Source organism: Talpa europaea (genome assembly GCF_964194135.1).
Source record: "Talpa europaea genome assembly, chromosome: 8".
Taxonomy (NCBI): domain Eukaryota; kingdom Metazoa; phylum Chordata; class Mammalia; order Eulipotyphla; family Talpidae; genus Talpa; species Talpa europaea.
Window position 1 is genome coordinate 56,530,516 of NC_140075.1, and position 27,308 is coordinate 56,557,823.

General features: G+C 40.6%; 1 protein-coding gene across 2 annotated transcripts in view; it reads left to right on the forward strand.

Moving 5' to 3' along the window:
• The window catches only part of THSD4 (thrombospondin type 1 domain containing 4), a gene marked incomplete at its 5' end in the record, with an annotated part of 479,102 nt that overhangs the window by 415,480 nt on the left and 36,314 nt on the right, over positions 1-27,308 (forward strand). For both annotated transcript variants that reach the window (XM_084240624.1, XM_084240625.1), the window contains one exon: positions 26,516-26,691. In XM_084240624.1, the coding sequence (XP_084096750.1) occupies positions 26,516-26,691 (176 nt within the window). The remainder of the gene's footprint in view (positions 1-26,515; positions 26,692-27,308) is intronic.

Below are 27,308 nucleotides of genomic sequence, written 5' to 3' on the forward strand. Positions count from 1 at the left end.
AGGGATCAAAGCAGAATGCAGAGCAGCAGGCTATCTCCTTCCATCCTCCTGTGGAATGATCAAACCCATGGTAGCCCACCGCCTTCCAGGAAGGCACCTCGCTTTCGGAGAAATACAGGCCTATCAGATAACATATTGCCAGAAATACAGGCCTATTAGATAACAGGAGACCTCTAGGGAGCAGCAAGGTTTTAAGTGTAAAGGGAAAATTCACAGAGGAAAGTGGAAGCTGCCTTTACTTCTATAAAGTTTCTTATGTGAAAAATGGATTTGACCAGTTAGATGTTTTTCCAGAAAAGAGCCTATGGACCCTTCAATGGTACAGCCTTCATCTCATCAAAGGGCAACAGTTCCCAGAATTTGCTGCAACTTAGAGTCACCTAGAAAGACTTTAAATCTCTCATGTAGCCCAGGCTGTACCCCAAATCAATTAATCAGAATCTCTGGGAGTGGGGTCTAGCCATCGGTACTTTTTAAACTTTCCAGGTGATTGCAAGTTTTCAAATTCCTTTAATAGTTCCAAGGAACTGTTTGTTCAAATAGAAGATTGAGAATAAACAAAGGAAGAGAGAGATGAACCCCCCACCCCAGTCCACCGTACCCTCCACAAAGACCCCTGAGAACACTTTGTGGAAATCTGGGAATTTAATGAAAATCTCTTAGACGCCAGGAACACAGTTTAAAAACCACCAATTTAAGGAAAGGAAAATAGGATTTCCACAGAAATGGATGTTTTTTTCAGCCATCTGCTGAATCTTGATTCAGTTGGAATCTTGATTATTTTGATGACTAGAGGTAGCGACTCCCAAATGGAGGGGAGCCAACATAAATGACCGTGGACCCAACTACTTGTTAGTTTGCAACATGAGCAGCATCAGCCAGTCTGTGGTTGACACTGTGCCTTAGAACTTAGACCTGAGTCTATTTCTGCTTATTATCTTGGTGCCACACACAGGACAGAACCAAATCCTCCAGCTCATCATGGTATTTCCAAGGCAAGGATGCTTAAGTATTTTTTGATGAAGATTCCAGGCTTTGCTTTCACATGTTGAATGTTCAACTGGATTGTGCTCTTCCCTCAAGTCTGAATGTGCAGAGCAAAGCTTGAACCTAGGTGTTTTCAATATTTTTTTATACTTTTTTATTTATGTATTTTTACATCGTTGATCATTTGTGCACAATGTTTGATTTTTCCTCTCAGGTGAAATCAAATAAGCACCACCAAGACACCCATGAACCATCACCACAGACTCTTGTGCTCTTCCCTCCCTTGTCCCCTGATGAATGACTCCAATTTATAGTTTGCCTGCTAGTTTTGTCTTTTTGTTTTTCTTGATCCCTTGTATGGTTCCCTGTGTTCCTCCTATCAGAGAAACCATCCACTATTTTTCTTTTTCCTTCAATTTTTTTTTTTTTTATGATTATGTGACACCTTCCTTGCCACACAGATTCAAGTTCTCTCACAGACTCCAGAACGTACATAGGCAGCCCAGTAGCTGAGAAAAGACTAGGAAGTAAGGACAAACAGGGTGAGTCCTGGTTCTCTGTTAGCAATTGTGTGAATGCAGACAAAACACCTAAATTCCTCCCCCTCTAAAATGGAATTAATAATGCTTGACACCTATTTCACAAGATTATTATGAGGTTAAAAGAAAAAAAGTCAATTCTTACCCTCTTAATAGTCATTTAAAAGTATGCACGATTATTGAAAGTAAAAATCATAACATAGGGAGAATTTCAACGTATGTAGATGTAATTAATAACATATGGCAAAAATAACATTAAGTAGGAAAGGGTAAATGGACCTATATGTTTTTAAGACTTCTACATTTTACAAGAAGTGGTAAACCATTGACTCTAAGTAAACTGTGACCAATGAGGTTTACCTGTTTGCAATCTTTCGATAACAACTAGAGAAAGGTACAACAGATATGACTGAAAAGCCAATAAATAAATTATATGATTTATTCAAGAAACTATTCAAGTCCAAAAGAAAGAAAAGGGAGAACAGAGGAACAAAAAACAGAGACAAGCACAACACAAAGAAAACTGTGGACCTAACCCCAATCAATAATTATGTTAAATATTGGGCCTCCCTGTGGACCTAAGCCCAATCAATAAATATTGTTAAATATTGCAAGGGGTTAAGCACCACACTATGAAGCAAACTACAGCCTCTGCAGCACGAATTCAATCCCTGGCCGGCCAGGGAGCAATCCACATGGCTCAGCAAATCTCTCCTGTCTCGCCTGCTGCTCCCCTCAGCAGTGTATTTCAGCCAGTCTGCCTGTTCTGTTCCCCACTCTGTCTCTGGTGAATCCTCTCACTCCCCATATCTCTGGCCTGTACCCCAGCTCTAGTATGCATAAATAAATAAATCTTTTTTAAAAATAATTTTAACTATATTGATAAATGATCTAAAATACAAAATAAAGTTCAATATTGTGCATTTGGATTTTTTTTTAAAGATCCAAGATACTTCCCTAAATGTAATGTTACAAATAGGTTAAAAGTAAAAGGGTAATAATAAAATATGCCACAGAAATATTAAATTAAAAAAATGGGTGGGGCCCCCCTGGTGTCACAGCGGGTTGAGCAAAGCGCTGTGAAGCTGTCCACAGCCTCTGCAGCATGGGTTCGATTCCCGGCCAGCCAGGGAGAATCCCACATGGCGCAGCAGACCTCTCCTGTCATGCCCGCTGCTCCCCTCAGCAGTTATTTTGGTCGTCTGCCTGTTCTGCTCCTCACTCTGCCTCTGGTGAATCCTCTCACCAGAGGATGGCTCTGGTGGCATCTGGCCTGTACCCCAGCTCTTGTATAAAAATAAATAAATCTTTAAAAAATAAAAAAGTAGGGGTAACTATATTGATATTACACAAAGTAGACTTCAGAACAAAGAAAAACAACCAGAAATGAAGAAAATTACATAATAATGAAGGGAGGAAGGGAAAATTAGCAAAGAAAACATAACAGAGTCACAAGAGCAAAAGTTTTTGATTTTGATAATGTCCAGTTTATCAGTGTTTTCTTTTATGGATCTAGCTTTGGATAATAGTATTTAAGGAATCTACACCTAATTCAATGTCACAAGTATTTATTATATATTCTTTCTAAAAGTTGTATAATTTTATATTTGAGATCTAGTTCCATGATTCATTTTGATTCATGGAATTTTTTATATATAGCTGGAAGTATAGGTTGAGGTTCATTTGTTTTGCAAATAGATGTCCACAGTGCCTGAGCTTAACTTCATTCTGAGCGCCACTTTGCATTCCTTAATTCAATTTGGAACAGGAATTAAACAGAGACGTGAAAAATCTACTGTAGCCTTGAAATTTGAATTTAGTGAATGTTTCCAGGGAAAAGAACAAAACTATCTTCCTTGAAAGAAAAAAAGAAAGAAAGAAAGAAAGAAAGAAAGAAAGAAAGAAAGAAAGAAAGAAAGAAAGAAAGAAAGAAAGAAAGAAAGATGTTATAGTTGAAAAATGTGACTATGTAAGGCTTTAAAAATGCACAGAAAAAATGCAACAATTACGAGGAATTAAAAATTAAAAAAATAAAATATATTTCAATGAAATTATTATATATAGAATTATTAAAATGATAGGCTACAAATATTTCAATGGAATAAAAACTGTTGAAAAGCAAACAAATAAAGAAGCCATTAGAAAGATGAAGAACACCCAAATTTCATAAATCTTGAAGCTTGGTGATGACTATTTTACTGCTTTGTTTACTTCTAATATGTTTGACATTTTCCGCTTTTAAGAATTTTTTTTAAATTCAATTGAGATTGTGAAGTAGAGGAAGCTAGCAGAAAATGTATGTGTTAGAAACTTCTAAAAATGTTATTTTCAAATATTCAAAATGTCTACGTATCAACCCACTCCACCAGTGGTTCTTCAACTTTCCCTTTAAACCCCTAATGGCCTAAAAAAAACCAATATTGACTTGAGGCTAAGGAGTTAACCCAAAGTTATTCCACTGCAAGCCCAGGGTTCTTAAAAATTTTGTGTTTTATTTCCCAAATATGATTTTGTATTCTAATTAGTATACATTTGGTTTCATCAAAAACTAATGTTTTAAATTATTATCATCATAGGAAAATATTTCCTACCTGTTCAACTTGTGAATGGAAAGCCTTTGTCATTAATATACAACTCAAAAGATGTAAGTGGTTCAGTTTTAGAGGAATATCACATGCCAAAATCATAACTCAACAATCAAAGCAATTAGATATGAATATTTGTTTGTTTCCTCTCAAAGAACATTACAGTTGATATATAATTTTTTTTTCTTTTTTTTAAGATTTATTTTTTTATGCATACTGAGATATGAATAAAAGAGCTGGGGTACAGGTCAGAGATGCAGAGGGCATGAGAGGATTCACCAGAGACAGAGCAGGGAACAGAACAGGCAGACTGACCGAAATACACTGCTGAGGGGAGCAGCAGGCCAGCTGGAGAGGTCTGCTTTACCTGGCAGAGGTTGCTGCCTGGCCTCCAGGGATCAAACTCGTCCTGCAGAGGCTGCAGATTGCTTCATAATGCAGTGCTTAACCCCTTGCGCCACAAGAGAGGCCAGAGATATAATTATTGTCAGCGTTCTCATGCTCAAAAACATCACAACTTGGGTTCATTTGTGTCTCTACAATGAAACCCTTATATTAAATTACCATCGAAGTCCACCCTATGATTTATAGATTAACTGCTGCTGCCATTTCCAGTTCACTAATTATGGTTGAATTACTGCCGCTATCTTGGAACCTTCAGCAACAATGCCATTGGAACAGTTGTTTGGAATTACCCTCATGATCGTCTGTCTTTATACTGGATTCAAGCTTATGGTTCAAGCTTCCTATTTTTAGTCACCAATTTTTGTAATTTAAAAAAAAAAAAAAAACACTGAAATCCCTGACTTTGAGGAGTTCTTTGGGTTGCACCATGTCTACAGCAGGAATGGAACTCAATGTAATTGGTTGTTTACACTTAGAATAAAAAAGAGCAGTACTTAGAGCAGAACATGAGAGCCTTCATATGTATGTGTGTGTAAAATTAAACAAAAAAGTATTTGTTCATAGTGTAATAAAATGTAAAATACGAGGTGTCCCATGATGTTGACAATCCTGCTTATAACCCACTGTCATTCCACAGGTTTTGTGGAGTTGAAGTTAGGCTGTCAGCTTTTTTCTCTATTTAGGATAGGTCCAGTTAATGCTAAAATTGTGATTTCAAATATTGATATTTTACTCTATTGCAAGCTAATCTATACACCCACCACCCCACAACCCTCAACATGCACAGCCCTGAAACACAACATAAATCAAATGGTAGGTATCTATAAATGGTAGGGCTGCCATAACATAATACCACAGCTAGGTGGCTAAAACAACACAAATTCATTCTCTCACAATTCTGAAGACTAGAATTTTGAAATCAAAATATCAATAGCATTGGTTCCTTCTTGACTCAGGAACTCAGAGAATGTATCTATTCCATGCATCTCTCCTGGCTCTGGTAATTGTTGGCGTAACTCCAATCTCTGCATGAGCTGCCACGTGATCTTCACCCCATGAATTCTGTGTCTGTGTGTCTAAATTTCCTCTTTTATTAGGACAGCAGTCATATTTATTTTAGAGCTTACCCAAATTAAGTATGATCTCATCTTAACTTGATTTCATCTACAAAGACACTATTTCTAAGGTCACAGTACAGGCTCTGGTGATGGATATGAATTTGGAAGAGACTCTGTACCACCCAGTACTATGTGACCATTCAAATGTAAACCATGCACATTTATACAGTAGTAAACCACCTTTTATACTTTTTTGAAATAACATTGCATTATATTATGTTTCAAGTGTGTATCATTATAAGTCTATATCTATATATCGCACAGTGAGTTCATCACTAAAAGTCTAAGCCTATCCTCTCACCATACAATTGACCCCTTTTATCCAATTTTTCCAATCCCCTTTCTCCTTCCCTTCTAGTAATGATGAATTTGGTCTTGCAGTCTAAGTTTATTTTTGTTGTATTAACTCATCTGTTTCTTTAATTTCTTTACATACCACATATGAATGAAATCACACAGTACTTGTCTTTTAGTCTGACTTATTTCACTAAGCATTAATACTCACTTGGTTCATACATATTGCTGAAAATGGCAGGATTTCATCTCTTTTTATTACTGAGTAGTATTCTATTATGTATATAGACCACATCTTCTTGAGCAAATCTTCATCAATGAGCACTTAGATTCCTTCCAGCTCTCAGCGATTATGAATAATGCTGCAATAAACATGGGGCTGCATTATCTCTTCACAGTAGTATCTTTGAGGGTAAATATACAGAAGTGGTATAATTGGATGATTTAAAATTTCTGTTTTTAGCTTTTTGAGGAATCTTTGCACTGCTTTCCATAATGGCTGTAACAATTTACATTCCCACCAATTGTGCAGTAGTATTCATGACATGTTCCCTTTTGTTCACAGAGCACTTGACTCTATGTGTGTATGTGTATCTGTTGTCACTGAGTTTTGCAGTCTCATGACCAGTGCTTTAAATCTGACTGATTATACTTGCAAGGGGTTGCCAGGGCAGCACGTGAGCCAGCATCCCCCACATGCAGCAGTACCATCCCACCAGATGCCATTGCCTTCCTTCCCCAAACCAAGTAGGTCTCACCCCTGGGGTGTCCCCTCTGACTGTATATGCAGGATGCTTCTTTGTTGCTGAGTTCTCATCATCCACCAGAATCCCCTGGGTAAGAATGAACAATTGACTCACGAGGTGAGCACAGATGTCCCTTCCCCACAGTTTTAGGGCAGAGCTGACCAGAGGACCAGGACACAGGAAACACCGAATTGCACTCCCACCGCTGACATATTTTTTGGTAAATGGCTCCAGTTTTCATCTGTGCCAAAAGGAGGATATATTCTTGTGAGTAAGTTGCTGCCTTTCTCAGCAAGTTTTAAGCTTCCATGTGGGAGCCTGATAAAATACCTCTCCTGCTATTGATAGTGTTGCTATTTTTTTAAATTTATTTTTCTGTAGCTATGTAGATTTATTTAAATTTCATCCTGAACAGATTGAGAGGGCGGAGCAACATGGCGGCAAGGAGACGCTGCGAGTAAGATCTCCCATTAAAAAAAGTTAATAGGGAGGAAAAGCGGCAGGTCCCAGTGAGAACTGGGACACGGAAGATAAACGGACGACTCCAGCAAACTGCCCAAAGAAGAAAGTGGCCATAAAAGAGGACCAGAAGGGAGGGAAGCGCAGAACCCTGCTCCCCTCCCCCGCCCACAGAGGCGGCACTCTCTGACCGGCAGAGAGGAGGGAAACAACAAACCAAAACAGCCAACAAGAACAAAGGACGCAGCAAGCGGGTCTGTGAGTGGAAAGGAACTATTGCAGCCACCACACCCCGTGAACGGGAGCTGTGGAGAACCCTGCAGGATCCGCCGCGGAGGTGAGCTCCAGGCGCCATTAAAGAGAGCCCCGCCCCCCAGGAGGAGACCAGCACCAGCACACAGCCCCGGCCGCCCCGGTAAGCTTGCGCGGAAAGCGGCGCGGATCCGGACCGGATCGCAGCTGCCCAGGTCCCCGCGCCTGCGACCTAGGCTTGTGGGGAGACGGCGGAGGCCCTCCCTGAGTGAGCAGGAACAAGGCGCCCAGGCAGGGGAGCGGGATTCAAAAGGCGCCATTCCCGCGCCACTGATCTGGGCTACAGCCCGCGTCCTGGAACTGAGGGCTTTGGAACTGAGACCTGGGGCACGAAATTAGGGGCGTGGGTTCCCCACGACGGTGGGGCACAAGGCAGACACAGCACCCCAAAGCCGTTGAGGTGTACCCTACCATCCCCGCTCTGCTCCCTGTCCCACGGGGTGGAAAATCAGCTCCCCAAGGGCTCTAGGAGAGATCTCTGGCGCCACCTAGCGACTTGAAGCCAGCAGAGGCTCCTGAAGGAGCTAGTGGCCAGCTGGGGAGTTAGCCCACACCGGGGCCCCTTCCGAACAAGTAGTCTGAGCCCACAGGGAGAGGGAGCACCCACAGCCGGGGCAGACCAGGCGCGCAGAAGAGTGTGCCTGAGACCAGACGCGCAGGGAGTGTGTCCCACATCACCATTTTAGAACAGGGACATTTCTTCAGTAAAGACTACCTGCAGAAGGCTTCCTCAGGAGCCAGAGGTGAGCGGGGGAAGTTCGCCCACGCCAGACCCCCTCTGGCCTGCAGTCCAAGCCCAGAGGGGAGCAGGAACCCACCGCCGGGGCAGACCAGGCGCACAGGGGAGTGTGTCCCCACATCGGCATTTTAGAAAGGGACCTTTCTCCAGTAAAGACTGCTTGAAACTGACAGATGACTCCTGGAGGAACCAGAGCGGAACAGAGAAGCCCACCCAAGATGCCGGCCAGTCCCAACAACACAGTATCCCAACGCATACGGCAAATTAGAAAACAGACAATAGGGAGGAGAAGAACCACACGCAACCTAGCAACTCTCCAGAGAAAAAGCACACCACAGAAAGAAAGCCAGCCCCCAGATTGCAAAGACAATAACTTGGAAGAATTTCTGAGCCTTCCAGAAAGAGAATTTAAAATTGCCGTGATTAAAAAACTGACAGAAGTCATAAAGGAAAACAATGATAAGGGAAAAATAATCAACGATCAGAAGAATGCAATTGAGTCCCTAGAGAGGGAAAACAATGGTCAGAAGAAAGAAATTGAGTCCCAAAAGAGGGAAGTAAAAGAAATGCAGGAGATCAAAGAATTAATGGAAGAACTAAAGAATTCTGGGAAAAGCAATGAAAGCAGAATAGATGAAATGGAAGAACGAATAAGTAATCTTGAAGACACAGAAATAAAAAGAACCAAAACAGAAAAGGAAAGAGAAGTACGAAGGAAAAAGAACGAAGAAAGACTTCGGGAACTATCTGACTCCATGAGGAAAGGAAATATAAGAGTTATAGGAATACCAGAAGGAGAGGAGAGAGATGTAGGAACAGAGAAAATATTCAAAGAGATAATTGAAGAGAACTTCCCAAATGTGAAGAAGGAGCTGAAAATTGATATACAAGAAGCAAGAAGAACACCAAACTTCCATGACGAAAGGAAAAATACAGCAAGACACATAATAGTAAAGCTCCCAAGAATCCAGGACAAGGAAAAAATAATGAAGCTGGCAAGAGGGAAGAAACAGATAACATTCAAAGGAAAATCAATCAGGCTGACATCAGACTTCTCCGAAGAAACACTACGGGCAAGGAGAGAGTGGAGGGACATAGTCAACAGACTCCAAGAAAACAGATGCCAACCAAGAATACTCTATCCCACAAAGCTCTCCTTCCTCTTTGAAGAAAGAATATGGACCTTCCCAGACAAACAGAAACTCCGGAATTTCATTGCAACTAAACCCCCACTCCAAAAAATACTACAAGGAGTCCTAAAGCCAGAACCTCAGAGCGACGAATAACAATGAAAGAAGGCCAAAAAAAAAAAGACAAACACAATGGCAAATACAGATGTTAACATATCAATATTAACTCTAAATGTAAATGGACTAAACTCTTCAATAAAAAGACACAGAGTTGCAGCCTGGATTAAGAAACAAAACCCAACCTTTTGCTGTCTCCAGGAAACACATTTAGCTACAAAAGATAAAAATAGGCTCAAAGTTAAAGGATGGAAAACAATCCTACAAGCAAATGGACCAAAAAAGAAAGCAGGAACAGCTATACTTATATCAGATAAAACAGATTTCAAACTCAAAAAGATAAAAAGAGACCCCAATGGTCACTACATTATGATCAAGGGGACAATACTTCAAGAAGAAATAACACTCATTAACATATACTCACCAAACGAAGGAGCACCAAAATATATCAGACAACTGTTGTCCTCTCTGAAAACAGACATCAGAGAAAACACATACGTAGTGGGAGACTTCAACACACCACTATCAACAATGGATAGATCAACAAGACAAAAAATAAGTAAAGAAACCAAAGCTCTAAATAAGGACCTAGAGCAATTGGGCTTAACAGACATCTATAGAACACTAAACCCCAAAAAAACGGAGTACACATTTTTCTCAAGCGCACACGGATCATTCTCCAGGATCGATCACATACTGGGGCACAAGACAAACATCAACAGATACACCAAGATTGAAATCATATCAACCATCTTTTCTGACCATGAAGGCATCAAACTAGAAATAAACCATAGAAAGAAGGCAAGGAACTTTCCTACCTCATGGAGATTAAAAACCACACTACTGGAAGACCATTGGACTAATGAGGAGATCAAAGAAGAAATTAAAAAATTTTTTGAATTGAACAACAAGGAGGACACCAATATCCTAAATGTATGGGATGCAGCAAAAGCAGTAATAAGAGGAAAATATATAGCAATAGAAGCTCACATCAAGAAACAAGAAAGAACGCAAAGAAACAACCTAATCTCGAAGCTCAAAGATCTAGAAAAAGAACAACAAAAAAACCCCAAAACCAGTAGAAGAAAAGAAATAATAAAAACCAAAGCAGAAATAAATGAAATTGAAACTAAAAAAACAATCCAAAAGATCAATGAAACCAAGAGCTGGTTCATTGAAAAAATCAATAAAATAGACAAACCCCTAGCCAGGCTCACAAAGGAAAAAAGGGAGAAAGCACAAATAAACAGGATCATCAATGAAAGAAGAGAAATCACAATGGACACAGCAGAAATCAAAAGAATAATCAGTAACTACTATGAACAGTTATATGGAAACAAGTTTAACAATCCAGAGGAGATGGACAAATTCCTACAACTCTACAATCACCCAAAGCTAGATAAAGAAGAAATAGAACACCTAAACAGACCAATTACAATTAGCGAAATTGAAATGGTAATCAAAAACCTCCCCAAAAACAAAAGCCCAGGACCTGATGGATTTACAAATGAATTCTACCAAACATTCAGAGACGAATTAGTGCCTATCCTTCACAAACTCTTCCAAAAAATTGAGAAGGAAGGGACAATACCAAACACGTTTTATGAAGCCAACATTACACTAATACCAAAACCGAACAAGGACAACACAAAAAAGGAAAACCACAGGCCAATCTCCCTAATGAACACTGATGCAAAAATCCTCAATAAAATTTTAGCTATCAGAATCCAACAATGTATCCATAAGATAATTCACCACGACCAAGTTGGATTCATTCCAGGGGCACAAGAATGGTTTAACATCCGAAAATCAATCAACGTTATCCAACACATCAACAAAAAGAAATATAAAAACCATATGATAATATCAATAGATGCTGAGAAAGCTTTCGACAAAGTGCAACACCCATTCATGATAAAAGCCCTTGAAATTCTTGGGATACAAGGAACATACCTCAACATCATAAAGGCCATCTATGACAAGCCAACAGCCAGTATCATTCTCAATGGTGAAAAGCTGAAAGCAATTCCATTAAGATCTGGAACAAGACAAGGATGTCCACTCTCACCATTGCTTTTCAATATAATACTGGAAGTCCTAGCCAGGGCAATAAGACAAGAGAAAGACATCCAAGGAATCCAAATAGGAAAAGAAGAAGTCAAACTATCACTATTTGCAGACGATATGATATTATACATAGAGAACCCCAAAAACTCCACAGAAAAGCTAATTCAACTCATCAATCAGTTCAGTAAAGTGGCAGGATACAAAATCAACACGCAAAAGTCAGTAGCCTTCCTATACACAAACAATAAATCTGAAGAAGAAGAAATCAAAAAGACCATCCCTTTTGTTATTGAAACAAAAAAAATCAAATATTTGGGAATAAATCTAACAAAAGAGGTAAAGGACCTATACAAAGAAAACTATAAAACACTGTTAAAAGAAATAGAAGAAGACACAAAGAAATGGAGAGACATCCCCTGCTCATGGATTGGAAGAATAAACATTATTAAAATGGCCATCCTTCCAAAAGCAATATACAGATTCAATGCTATTCCAATCAAAATTTCAATGTCATTCTTCAAAGAAATAGAACAATTATTGATGAAATTCATATGGAATCACAAAAAAACCCCGAATAGCCAAAGCTCTCCTGAAAAAAAAAGAAGGGAATGGAGGCATCACACTCCCAGACTTCAAACTATACTACAAAGCCATAATCATCAAAACTGCATGGTATTGGAACAAGAACAGACATACAGACCAATGGAATCAAATAGAAAATCCAGAAATAAACCCACAGATTTATGGTCAACTAATCTTTGACAAAGGTGCAAAGAATATGCATTGGAGCAAAGAAAGTTTGTTCAATAAATGGTGCTGGGAAAACTGGGTTGCTACATGCAAAAGAATGAAGCTTGACCACCACCTCACACCATACACAAAAATCAACTCAAAATGGATTAAAGAACTAGACATAAGACCTGAAACCATAAAATATATAGAAGGAAATATAGGCGAAACACTACGTGATTTGCACATCAAAGACATCTTTACAGACACATCACCCAAAGCAGTGATAGTGAAGGCAAAGATAAACAGCTGGGACTACATCAAATTAAAGAGCTTTTGCACAGCAAAAGAGACAATAACAAAAACAAAGAGAAACCCCACCAACTGGGAGAACATTTTTGCACCCAACACTAATGATAAAGGACTGATCACAAAAATCTGCAAAGAGCTGATGAGACTCAACAACAACAAAGAAAATAATCCGGTCAAAAAATGGGCAGAAGAGCTTAAAAAAAACTTCTCTGAAGAGGAAATGCAAATGGCCAACAGGCATATGAAAAAATGTTCAACATCACTTGTCATCAGGGAAATGCAAATCAAAACTACCATGAGATACCATCTTACACCAGTGAGAATGGCACATATTAAAAAAACTAGCAACAACAAATGTTGGCGAGGGTGTGGAGAAAAAGGAACTCTTCTGCACTGTTGGTGGGAGTGCAAACTGGTCCAACCACTGTGGAAAGCTGTGTGGAGATTTCTGGACCTACTAAACATAGAGCTTCCATATGATCCAGCAATTCCACTCCTAGGTATTTACCCAAAGGACACAGAAACATCAATTCCAAAGAACACCTGCACCCCTATGTTTATAGCAGCACTGTTTACAATAGCTAAGCTTTGGAAACAACCTAAATGCCCAAAAATAGATGACTGGATCAAGAAGATGTGGAACATATATACCATGGAATATTACTCAGCATTCAAAAAAGATAAACACATGCAATTTGCAGCAACATGGATGGCGCTGGAAGGGATCATGCTCAGCGAAATAAGCCAAAAAGAAAAAGAAAAATACCGGATGGTCTCACTCATAGCAGGAATCTAGAAAACTTAAATAAGGGACCAGGAAAATGAATAACTATAAGAAAGTGAAAATCAAAATCAACAAAAAACTATGAACCAGAGACACTTTTAGGGGGGCGGGGGCGGGAGGGGAGGGATTGGGGTCAGAATGGGGGGGCTGCAATTGTATGGGGAATATAACAATAAAATTTATAAAAAAAAAAAAATTTCATCCTGAACAACTTTCAAAGTTAGAACAATTGCATAAGTAATAAAATTGGTCATAATGTATTAAATATATATAAAGCACATGTACATTAAACTTATATACATATACTGATATTTTTGATCCATTACGATAAAAACAATGGCAATGTATATTAAATTAATATACTGCTGGAAATGGTTGTTCCTTCTAGATTTCTAAATTGACTCTAAGAAATCCATTTTAAAGAAAGTTTCATTTTCAGTCATTTTGGTAATAACTTTCCCTACAAAAAAAGCCATACTTTATGTGTTGTCATAAACTTAATATGCAGAAAGTTCCAGCTGCCTGCGATCAATATGAAGGTAGTAAATTACATTATGTTTTAATTATACAAAAGAAATGTGTGTAATAAAGACATATTCATATGTGGTTTTTTTGTTCCCCTTACATAAAATCCACATATATTATGGCTAAGTACATACACACTGCAATACTTACAGCTGACTACTCACTGATTATATCTGCCAAAATTAAGGCCAAGTTTTATTGAATAAATAAATACTCAAATTAAAATCAAAATACATGACATTCTATTACATATTTTGGGATTGCATTTATAAAATCACTCAGGTCTTAAAAAAGGGTTGCTATTTTTTTTTTAAGATTTATTTATTTACTTATACAAGCACTGTGGGTACAGTCAGAAGCGCAGGAGGGTGAGAGAATTCACCAGAGACAGAGCGGGGAACAGAACAGGCAGACCAAGGAAATACACTGCTGAGGGGAGCAGCGGGTGGCAGGAGAGGTCTGTGCGTCATGTGGGACCCTCGCCCGGTGGCCGGGGGTCAAACCAGCGCCGCAGGGGCTGTGGGCAGCTTCGCAACCCAGCACTCAACCGCTGTGCCACCGGGGAGGCCCGGTTGCTATTTTTTAAGTGGATCTTTCTGGCTTCTGGTGTTTTGTCAACAAATACCGCCGAATCCTTACTAACACCAGCTCTGTGCTAACACTGTTGAGGATAAAAAGAAATTTTAAAGCTGGTCCCCACCAGCAGAGGGGCTTAGCTAAGTAAACTGAGGTAGCTGTATGCCAGGCAATAGTAGGGCAGTTAGAAAACCATCATTTAATAGACATTACGGCAACAAATGTAGCTCTTAAGAGCAGACGGTTCTGGAAAACAGTAATTTTATGTAAATTATGCATATACCTGTAGGTCACATCAGCGTAGGTGCTTGCTGGGATGGGCAGAGGATGATAGAAGTGGGAATCCAGTGTGAAAGGGAAAATAAAATAAAAAGAGAGGCGAGTCTGCGTAGGAGAAGGGTTATGCGCTTTATGAGTCTCATTCAACTTTCCTGAAGTTAAAAAAAAAATCTTAGAAGCTTGGACACTGCATTTAGAATCAAGATAGCAAATGATTAAGACTCAAGGAACAGAAGATAGACATTAAGACTAGGGTTAAGAGGTTAGAAGCAGGGATAGCATCACTTGAATAAAACCTTAGAATTAAAAGGGGATGCTGACATTATTCCACATCTATCATGTTTTTTTGTCAGATGCTAAATAGGACAATGCTCATACCTTATGAAAAATCATAATGAAACTGGAAAACAGTAAGCCAGAAACACAAATTGCCAACATTTTGCTTAGTACAAAATGATTGAATAAAGAGAAGATTTGATTGAATAAAGACAAGCAGCCTGTAATAAAGGTAGGGTCATATCATACAAGACCTTAACTGTGAATCAGGGGAGAATGGGCTTTATCTTTTAGCCATGGAAATTTGGGGACAGAGAAAGGACATGAGGAAAGGGTACTTCAGAAGATTAAGTGAAATAACATGCAGAGAGATTCCTGGTTCTCTGCCACAGTCCAGGTGTAAGGCAAAGAGAATCTTGATTCTGGGGGCAGACCAAGGTGGCTGCAGTTAAAAGGAAATGCTATATCTGAAGATTGATTGACAAAGGGGTGGGAATGAAGATAGGGAAGATGATTGCCTAATTTGAATCTGAATAACTGGAAAATACTTTACAAATAAAAAGGCAGATCAGTAAGCAGGCTCATTTAGGGTGAGAAAGATATTGGGCTTATCTCTAGAATAACTGATCTATAATGACATCCACTGGAGTAATCAAACAAATGTAATTCCTTGTAAAGCAAAGAGAGGTCCTTCCCTGCTCATGGAGAGTAGAGAGCTCAGCCTAAACAAGAGGGCACAGTTGGATGGCTCCAGTAGCAGAGCTGGTGCTGTCCCTGTGCAGGAAGAGGCAAGAGAGGTACTAGAGAACTGTGTTGTGAATGCGCTTCTCTCTATTCAGCAGCCAGTGCAGTGTTAGCTCCGAAACCCAGACCTCATTCTCCTGATCAAAAACCATTCATGGCTCCCCAGTGCCCGCAATCCAGCCGTAGGAGTCAATTAGCCATCTCCTCTTCCAACCTCAGCTTCAGGGGTTCTCACTCCACACCCCTCACTCTACTCCAGCCCTGGCATCCCATCACACCCTTTCTCTACCTGCTCCAGACTGACCCCAACCCCTTCAATGCCAAGCTCCTTCCTGCCCCTGCCTTTGTCCACACCAGTCCCCAGATGCCCTTCTCCAGTCCTCTGCCTGGTGAACTACACCTCACCCTGCATTTTCCAGCTCGAACGCCACTTCCTCTCCATCATCCTCTACTCCATGGGCATTTTATCAACTTCTCTAGTCATATTGTATAGCCTGCACCAGTGTGCACTGTCTGAACCTGTGTGTACTGTCTGCAAACTGTGTGCGAAGTTGTATACTGTCTTATCTTTGCGACTCCCCAATATTCCCTTGCCCAATTTATTTTCTTATTTAAACCAACCATAGCTGGTATCTATTTCATATAACATTCTTTGGGACTCAGAACACATGCAAACTTTTCTTATAGTTATTCTAATAATGTCCTTGGTAGCCCTTTTCTCCCTCTGGCTCAGGATCCAGGTCAAGTATGAAATTTAGTTGACATTTCTCATTCTCCTCATCCGATCTATATTTCCACAGACTTTCCTGTCTTTTATGATATTGACATTTTTGGAGAATAATACAGTACCCCTCCCCTTTTGGAAATCCAGCATTCCTCACTATCTGACTCTCCTTGTGACTAGACTGAAAGACACACTCTAGGCTGCAACGCTGCCCTGCTCAAGGCGGCATGTCAGGAGGAACATGATGGCCATCTTTCCTCACTGGAGATGTTAGTTTTGATCACCTGGGAAATGCTGCCCAATTTCTCCACGGGGTAATTACTCTTTCACCCTTGCAACCAGTAAGCAGTCTGGGGATTAATAACACCATGGGAATATCCCATTCCACATCAAAATGCCCCCCTCCCAAGCTTAGTGTCCTCTTGGGATTCTGGTCAAAACCAATCTTTACCATGATGATTACAAAATACTTTCCTAACTCCAGCACCACTCTACATTCACCAGTACCCGCTCTATATTCACCAGCACCCCCTCTGTATTGCAATCTCTTGTAAGCAAGGAGCCTGCCTTCTCCCATGTGTGTTCCTTTATCTGCTGCTTATTGCCATGGTTCATTCATTTCCTTTTTTTTTAATAATTTATAATTCATTACTAATTTGAGTGTTCAAAGTGTCCCAGTTACAGTCAGTAGGTGCTCCTTGCAGGTGACACCTGTATCCTTGTGACATGTTCCCATTGTTTTGTGACCACTTCCTGACTTCCAAGCTTAGCTTGTACCCCCACCCCAGCCCCAGCCCCAGAATTAGTCATTTCTCCAGGAAATGGTGCCTTTAATGACGACTGATATTCAAGACAGGGATTAAGGTGCTGGTAGCATATTGCTAAAGGAGTACCTATGTTTCTTAACCCTGTTAGCAGTCAGAGCTAGGAATATGCATGTCTGGAATTTGCATATTTGCATACATATATGTACATGCATGTACACATAAACATACATGTACATACCTTCAAAATTAGGAATTCATATTATCTCAAATTCAAATGCATGTCCCCAGGCTTATATGTTGCCTTCCCCCATTCCATATTTGTGTGTCTCTTTTCCTTCAGTGAGGTTCCTGGCTCCCAACCACATCAACTCAAGGTTACAACCACTTTAGAAAAAATATTTGGCCGTGCCTACTACAACTAAACATGCTTATACCTGTAACCCAGTGATTCTACCCCTGGGTATATCCTCAACAGAAATGAGAATTTATGTCTACCAAGAACATATACAAAAATTTTCTAGCAGCTTTACCCATAAGAGTCAAAAATGGGGGCCTCCCCTGGTGGCGCTGGCGGTTGAGTGCCATGCTGTGAAGCTGTCCGCAGCCTCTGCAGCACCGGTTCCATCCCGGCCAGCCGGCGAGGGTCCCATATGGTGAAGCAGACCTCTCCTGTCGCGCCCGCTGCTCCCCTCAGCAGTGTATTTCAGTCAATCTGCCTGTTCTGCTCCCCGCTCTGTCTCTGGTGAATCCTCTTACACCTCCACACCTCTGGCCTCTAGACCAACTCATGTATGCATAAATAAATATTTTTTTTTAAAAATTGGGAAACATCTCAAATATTACTGATTTCTATCAGTAATAGAAAAAGTAGATAAATGGTATATAAATGTTTGTATACTACTAAATGGCTATGAGAAAGAATGAACTATTGGTAAGTGCAACCAGGTGGATGAATCACCTAGATGTTAAGTAACAGATATCCAGCACAAAAGAGTATGAATGGGATTATTCCATTTATTCCATTTATATGAAATTCAAAACAAGCAAAATTATGATGCTTAAATTGCAGAGTAGTGTAACCCTTGAGTCTTGGGGTCAAGGAGCCTGCTGGGGCACTGGAATGATCTTTTTCTTTATGTAGATAATAGTAACACAGATGCAAGACAAATATACAAAGTCATCCAAGTATAAATTTATTATTTATGTGCTTCACTATTATGTCATAGCCTAAATTTTTTTTAATTTAATGCATCTACAAATTAGGCTGCCAATATAATTAACTCAGTTGAAGTGACTTAATCGGGTCAGTTTCACTAGTGTTCAGGAAATGACAGCTACATCAGAACCTAGTCATCTGCCTGGCAGCCACTGCTCTCCTACTATAAAACCATATATGTCTACTGTCAGTCATGGAAAAATGTGGGAAATTGTGCATCCTAGGATTTAACAATTCAGTATGTGGGTTTGTTCAATGTCTCGATATAATTTCTGGTTGAGTTAAATTAGACTTTTTTACAGCTCCTCCAGCCCCCATAGGGTTATTCACAATCCAAACTCTTAATGGCTTATGCGTTATGTATACATCACACAATTACAGGCATACTCTAGAATTATTGCTGGTGACTCAGAATCCATGGGAAGGTCAGTTCTGTGAATCCTTAGTGCTCTCAGGCAAGGAGGTCATTGTGTGAGAGCTTTAGTAGGAAGGTGGAAGGAAGCCCCCACCCCACCCACCCCCACCCTGACACACACACACACACACACACACACACACACACACACACACTGGCCTTTAGTTTCGCTCCTCTCGGTGTCGGTCATGTTACCCAGGCAAAGCCAGAAAATTCCTCCCTTAGCTTTTGATCAGGACTGAAAATATGAGACAAGGGAAGGTTTTAGTAGTAGTTCTCCAATTATAACAGGTACCACAACCAACTGGAGGACTTGTCAAACCCAGATACTGGACCCTACCCCAGAGTTTTTAATTCAGCCAGCCTGAACCTCCACCTCTAACCAGCTTCCAGGGGGTGCTAATTGTTGGTCCAAGGACTGCTCTGCGAGAACTACTGGCATAATGGAAAGAATATGAATTCAGAACATCACAGTTCAAGTCCTGAACTTTACATGACAGTCCGTGACCTTGAGCAAGTAACTTGATCTCTCTGAACCTATTTCCTCATCTGTACAATAAAAGCAATGTATGTCCTGCTTGCCATATAGGATTGGCATTCATATTACCTGAGTTTGTGTTTTGAAAACCATAAAGCATTAAGTGAGGGGGGGTCTTCACTCTTTTGTGCCATGGACTCCTTTGGCAGTCAGTGGGTATCCTCTCAAATTACTATCTTTAAATCTGTAAAATAAGATACAGTGGAGTAAAAGGGGAACCCATTATATTGAATTATTATAATCAAAATATTTTTTTAAAGATTTATTTAGTTATTTATTTATTTATTTATGCAAGCACTGGGTACAGTCAGAAGCACAGGAGGTTGAGAGAATTCACCAGAGCCAGATCGGGGAACAGAACAGGCAGAGGGACCAGCGAAATAAGCCAAAAAGAAAAAGAAAAATACCGGATGGTCTCACTCATAGCAGGAATCTAGAAAACTTAAAAAAGGGACCAGGAAAATGAATAACTATAAGAAAGTGAAAATCAAAATCAACAAAAAACTATGAACCAGAGACACTTTTAGGGGGCGGGGGCGGGAGGGGAGGGATTGGGGTCAGAATGGGGGGGCTGCAATTGTATGGGGAATATAAAAATAAAATTTATTATTAAAAAAAAAAAAGAAAAAAAAAAGAACAGGCAGAGTGACGAAATACACCACTGAGGGGAGCAGCGGGCACGACAGGAGAGGTCTGCGTGCCATGTGGGACCCTCGCTGGCAGCCGGGGATCGAACCGGCGCTGCAGAGGCTGTGGGCAGCTTCGCAGCCCAGTGCTCAATCACTGCGCCACCAGGGGAGGCCCAATCACAATATTTTTAGAAAACAAATTTGCAATACAGTAGCATGCTTCTTTAACACTAAATTAGGAGATCTTGTGGAGGGTTTAATAGCTATTGTAATTTCAAAATAGTGATTTTTTTTTTAAAAAAACAGTTTCAAAATATCTGTAACATCTATATCATATGAATATATATGTAGTTGGTGAAAGAAAGTCACAGGACTGCTAATACTATTATGTTGCCTACATTTATAAAAGAAAGAATGGTAAATTTCAACTAGAACTTAGTGAAAATAAAGATATAACATGATGACCCTTCCCAATGGCAGTGTGAAGTGAATAGTCATGTTTAATTTTCAGGGTCCTCTAATTAGCTAGCATAATCCGTGGTTTGCTTGAGTTCGTGCCCACAGGTGGGCTTCCAGGCAAGCTCATGGACTGGACCAAAGTCACAGGGCTGCAGACCTCCAGCTGGCACTGGTGGCCGTGACGGTTGACACCACACTTGTTTTTGCCTTGCTACTTCCCTAATAGCTTCTTAAAACAAAAAAACAAAATATTAATAAGCTTGGAATTCTGTTAGTGGGAAGAACTTAACCTTCATTTTCCAAAAGAAGAAAGCAATAGGCATTAAGGTGGAAAAGTATATGAGAAGCAGGGCTTGGATGTAGAAGTGACTCCTCTAGGAATCTTGGAGAAAGGCATTATCTGCACAGACAATTTAGGCCAAATAATATATGCCCATTGTTGACAACTAGCTCGGAATAAAACCCAAATGTCAAATAAGAGTAGAGACTTTCTGATCATCTCATAGCTGTGAGGGTACCTTTCAAACAGGCTTTGCCAAACCCTGACCTTCAGTGAGTTCACCCTCAAGCCAGAGTACGTCCCCTGCACCTTTGGTGTCTAGCTCTGGACACCACTGATAGCCCTGGAACTGCTTACAGATACATCAGCTGCAGATGCAACTGTTTTGGACACAAAAGGCCAGGTTGGAGCTCATTTTGGAGTTTGGGCATATGAAATCAAGACTCTGTTTAATGAAAATTTGAAATGATTTTTTTTGTTTTGATATTTTTTTATTTTGCTGTGGCTTTTTTGCTCTGCTAGTGTGTGGTCAAAGGTTCATCTGAACCTTTAGAGAGGATGCGTAGGTAATAGTAGTTGATAATAAAAAACCTCAGGTTTCCCATTTTTTTATTGGGGAGGCCCTCTCAGCTCTCCCCTTAGCAGTATTTCAAATGACTTTTTTAATGGATTTTTTGGTTTTCAGATATTAACCTCTTCTACAATATTATCACAAAGAACAATAAAATCATAACAAAACCTACCTCAACTCTGAGCTTTTGATGCTCTAAATGCAATTTTAAGAAGAAGCTGCTAAAAAGGAAAAATACATAGATTCCTCAGCAATATTTCTGCTTGTACCATGTCCCATAAGCAGGCACACCTTGGAGATATTGTGGGTTCAGCTCCAGATCACTGCAAAAAGGGAATGCTGCAATAAGGCAAGGCAGATGAATGTCTGTATGTTCACGTCAAATCTAAGAAAGTTATGTTCACACTATACTTTAGCCTGCTAAGCCTGCAGCAGCATTATATCTACAAAACCAGTGTATAGGCCTTAACTTGAAGATGCTTTATTGCCAAACAATGCTAGCCATGATCTAGGCTTCCAACAAGTTGTAATCTTGCTGGTGGAAGGACTAGTAAACAAACATAGTATCTACATAGTGCAATAAATCAAGGTATGCCTGTGTTAACTCCCTGGTGGCACAAGGGGTTAAGCACAGCACTGTGAAGCTGTCTGCAGCCTCTGCAGCACGAGTTTGATCCCCGGCTGGCCAGGGAACTACCCACATGGCACAACAGTCCTCTCCCAACTCTCCAGCTGCTCTCCTCAGCAGTGTGTTTCAGTCTCCCTGTTCTGCTCCCCACTCTGTCTCTGGTGAATCCTCTCACCACCACCCCCCCCCCCCCCGCCATACCTCTGGCCTGTACCCAGCTTTTGTATGCATAAATAAATATATCTTAAAAAAAGTCGTTATACATATGGTAAAAAACATTTTAAATGGTAGTAAAAATATATAAATCAGAAATAAATGTCTCCCTTCTCATCTCCCATCCCCAGTGCCTGTACCCAAACACTTAACAGTTTTATGTCTCTCTCTAAACAGTTCGATGTACGTAACTACATGCTTTTTATTTAAAAATACAGAAATAAGACCAAATGCATACACTTCTGCATTTTTGTTTCAGTTTTCAAGTAGCCTTCCTCCCATACCCACAGACAGACAGCTCTATCTCCTTGCATTGGATATTGCATTGCATGAATATCCAATATGACTGTTTACTTAAGCAGTTTTTTACTGATGGACATTTAGGTTGTTTTTAGTTTTTTCTATTTTAAAAATATCTGCCATCTTTGTATACATTTCTTAATATCCCTCAAGCAGTTTCCTAGAAGTAAAATTCTTCAATCAACTGTGTGCACCTTTAAAGTTTTAACAATCTAACTAAATTGCCTTCAGTCTGGCTGAGTCAATGTGATGGGTGTTTGCCTATTGATATACCCATCAATGTTGATGGTTATAAATTTTTTAAATGTTTACAAATCTATGGGGTCAAAAATATCCCATTGTGGTTTTGACTAGCATTTCTTTTTTTAAAAAGATTTATTTATTTATGCATTCAAGAATTAGGGTACAGGCCAGAGTTGGGGGGGATGGTGAGAGGATGCACCAGAGACAGAGTGGGGAACAGAACAGGCAGACTGACTGAAATACACTGCTGAGGGGAGCAGTGGGCGATTCAGGAGAGGTCTGCTGTGCTATGTGGTTGCTCCCTGGCTGGGGATGATACTCATGCTGCAGGGACTGTGGATAGCTTCATAGGTTGCATCTTAACCCCTTGTGCCACCAGGGAGGCCCGACTTTCATTTCTTAAATTATAAGTAAGGTGAGGAAATATCTTTTTATTTGCTTAAGGTATATTTGTGCTTGGTTTACTGTCTATATTTTTTGAACTGTTTGCCTTCTTCTAGTATGTATTTTTGCATTTTGTAAACATTTATTATGTTCTTTTGATGTGGTGACCACTATGCTGGGTGCCAGAAGTAGAACAATGAGGAAACTCTACTGTCTTTTGTCCTTTTGGAGTTTACAAGGCAAACATTAATCAGATCCTATTCTGTGCAGATGTGTGTACCGACTGGGTGAAAGGCCTTGAAGAAAAGGCTCTTGCATTTGTGAGAACATATAAGGAAGAGACAGGACTGGATAGAGGGGGGAGGAGACTGCTCTGGAGAAGCAGATATCTAAAGAACACATAGAACTTGGCATTAGGGGCAGCATTTCTGGAAGAAGTAACAGCATTGTGGAGGGACCATGATGTATTAGGTGAGCTAAAAGGGGGCCAGGGAGAAAGCACAGAGGGAAGAACAGACAGACATGAGGCTGAATTGTATTACCTGAGGCCCTGACCCCGCAAATTATTGGGGTTTTTCCTCCTAGAGAAATAGAAAGCCATGAAATGGTTTGGAGCTCTATTTGGTGGTCAAATCTGCATTCTGCAAATATTACTCTGACTGAAAAGAAGGGTAACAGGAAGACCAGTGAGAGTTTTTGAGTTAGTCCAGATGAGATCTAATGGTAACTTGGCCCCTGGACTATGACAGTGGATATGAAGAGAAGCAGATGTGTTCAGGAAATATGGAGAAGGTGAAATAAAATTTGATGATGGATTAGACATGGGGGTGACGAAGGGAGAAGGCATCCAGGATTACTCTGGGTGTCTGATCAGATGAATGGTGGCACCATTTACTAAAAGAAGAAACACTAGGAGAGGTCAGGGATGAGTTCAGTTTTAGAAAACATGTCTGAGTGAAGCTGTCAAGTAGGCAATTAGATATAAAATTCTGGTACCAAAGGAAAAGTCTGGATTAGAAACAAATTTGGAAGTCACTGGAATGTTGAGATTAAAACCATGGGCATGGACGAAACTGTCCAGGAAAGGGTTACAAGACCCACAGCTGGTCTACTTCTAATCTTTAAGGAATGCTGATAAGTAACGGCCTAGTAGATGAGAGAGAAAAGAATACGAGCAGCCCAAAAACAGAAGAGAAGGAAACTGAGCATGGTGTTCCAGAAACCAAAGATGTTCCCCGTGGGAGGGAGTGGTCAGGAAATCCATACACAGCTGAGAGGTCCAGCAGGAGAGGCTAGGAAATGCCCACTGGATTTACCAACTTAGAGGTCTTTCTGACATTCATTATCATTGTTTCAATGAGATGATGGCGGTAAGAGTCAGATTTGAGGTGGCTGAGGAATTGGAAGTTACAAAATGAAAACACTGTCTTCTCAGAAAGTGTGGTTTTTGAGAGAAAATGGCCTCCACCCCTCTTCTTCCTCGGTCTCTACTCTTAACTTGGTTTTGCCACTCAATAAGCTGAATTAATTTTATAATTCAGTCTTCCTTGTGGTCTTGCGGTAGCTATGGAAACTAGCCAACCAGGGGTAGAGTCCTCCGGGAAGGTTGCCGAGAATCAGATGCTCTTCTGGCCTTCATATAACTTCTGATTCTACAGACCTGGGAAGGCCCATTGAAGAAATACTGCTGAAAATGAGACAAATACAAGGAGTATTTTAGAGACAACTGCTGAAAATATTAAGGATGAATGGGCTCTTGGATTTGCAAAGTGGAAGGGGTCATGATTTGATCATTAGTTGAAGCTGGATGATGTGTGCATGGAAGTTTATTATACTGTTCTCACTACTTTGTTTATGTATAAATTTTTCATAATAAATTGTAAAAAATTAAATCTAGCAACTCTGTAAAGTGATGCAGAGTAGCCACCACAGGCCCACTATGTGTCTGGCACTTATAATAGGATCTCCTTTATTTTTTTATATTTTTTTAAAGATTTATTTATTTATTTATACAAGCACTGGGTACAGTCAGAAGCACGGGAGGGTGAGAGAATTCACCAGAGCCAGAGCAGGGAGCAGAGCAGGCAGAAGGACCGAAGTACACTGCTGAGGGGAGCAGCAGGCGGCAGGAGAGGTCTGCGCGCCATGTGGGACCCTCCTCTGGTGGCTGGGGAGCAGCCGGGGATTGAACCAGCGCTGCAGAGGCTGCGGGCAGCTTCGCAACCCAGCGCTCAACTGCTGCGCCACCGGGGAAGTCCAATACGATCTCCTTTAAACCCAATCCACCACTGGTTGTAGGTTTCAAGGTGCCAGAGGGCCAGGGAAGAAAGCCTGCTCAGGTGCTGTCCCTTCTTCTCTTACTAATGCTAACACCCCACTTCTGGCCCCTCTTGTACTTTCTTACCTCCCTCCTGGGTATGGATCCCAAATCACCTGTCACATACCGTCTTTGTGAACTTGAACACCTCCTCTCATCCCTGAACCTCTTTCTGAAAGATGGGAGACGCATCTACTCAGCAGTGTTGTGAGGACTGATTTTGAGTAGCCAACGTAATCATGGCCTCAACAGTCACAGAAGCCAGGAGGTAATAAAATGAATTGAGCTGAGGAGGTAGAAGAAAATCATGTGGCCCCTTGGCCTGTCTTTAGCTTTGCCACTTTTAGTAGACATCCAACTAGAAAGAAGTATAGGAAAAATTGTATTATCTATGAAAAATAACAATGTAAGTGTGCTTGTACATGAAATAAATAATCCCTATTTATAAATAATAGGTACAAGACTGAGATGTAGCCTCAGTGTTGGGGGGTCCTGGGGTGGTGGGGATTTGTGGGAGCCAGAGCACACAGACTCCGTCTAAAAGGGGCGTCCTCTCAGCACTAGCCCATGGCTGCCATCACAGGATGTGGAGCCAATGTTAACATATCTCCTGTTTTACAAGAGATGCTAGAACTCTAAATTTTTAATGTGAAATCTCCCAATTCTAAAATTTGTGTTCAATTATTTTTCTAAGAAAACACAATAAAGGCCAAACTAAGCCTGTGTGGAGGCCAAAATCAGCTCACGGAGTGGCAATGAGCAACCTAGATAATGGGGTACAATATAGTTTCCCTTCCCCCTCCTTTTTGCCTCCCTCTCTTTCTGCTTTCCCTCTCTTTCTCTACATCTTTCTCTCCTGACCACTCTGGCCTTTATTTCTATACTAAGTTCAAGTGGCAGAAAAAAGGAGTAAATTGAGGAAATAAGAGAGCCCCAAGGGGTGTGGTCTAAATGCCTCACTGTCCCCCCAGGGCCCCAATCAGTGTCTGGCACAGAGTGGGTCCTGAGGAAACTCTCGATGAGTGAACAAGCCAGCAACTGGGGCAGCAGTTCAGTTTCCACTTAAGGACTCTACTTACCTGCGGAACTATCTCATTTTTCTCAACAGCCTTAAGAAGTCGCTCTGGCCGCTCCATCATCAACGGGAACTGGGCAATTGACCGACCCGGAAAATACGAAGGCGGAGGAACCATGTTCACCTACAAGCGTCCAAATGAGATTTCCAGCACTGCCGGAGAGTCCTTTTTGGCTGAAGGGCCTACTAATGAGATCTTGGACGTCTATGTGAGTTTGGATGTTTCTGGACTGTTGTCTAGAGTTTGTATCTTGTTGCTTCTAAGGACCATGCTTAGAACAAATAGCAAATTATTGCCGTTGCTCCATAAAACCATTTGAGTGGAGCCTTTTGAGGTGCTCTTAAATGTTTGGCGTTCGTCTTGGCCATTCACCTCGAAATGTACCTAGTGCATAGAAACCTTAAACTCTACCAGATGCTTATTACCCTCAGAGTTTATTGATCCAGTAAAACCAATTTCACTTGTTGAACCAAATCAGAGACAAAACATGTCCTTTATTTCATGAACATTGGATCCCCTCCAGGCACTTTCCTCTTAATGCTAATTTGGCATGTTTTCTTTTTATGGCAAAAGAAAGCAAATGCCTGAAGCAAGACAAGACCACAGTTCTCAGCCCTCTTCAGATTCCTTTAAAGCAAATGAAGGAAGGAGAATTCCAGAGTACTCCAGATGACACAATAAGGCTTGCAGTAAGATACAGAGAATTACTAGAAGTTCCCTGCTTGGTAGAAAACAAAACTTTGATTTATTTTACACAAAACTAAAATATTAAGTAGCCCCATCACTTAAACTGATCCTTAATTTTTAACAGAAACTACTAGAATC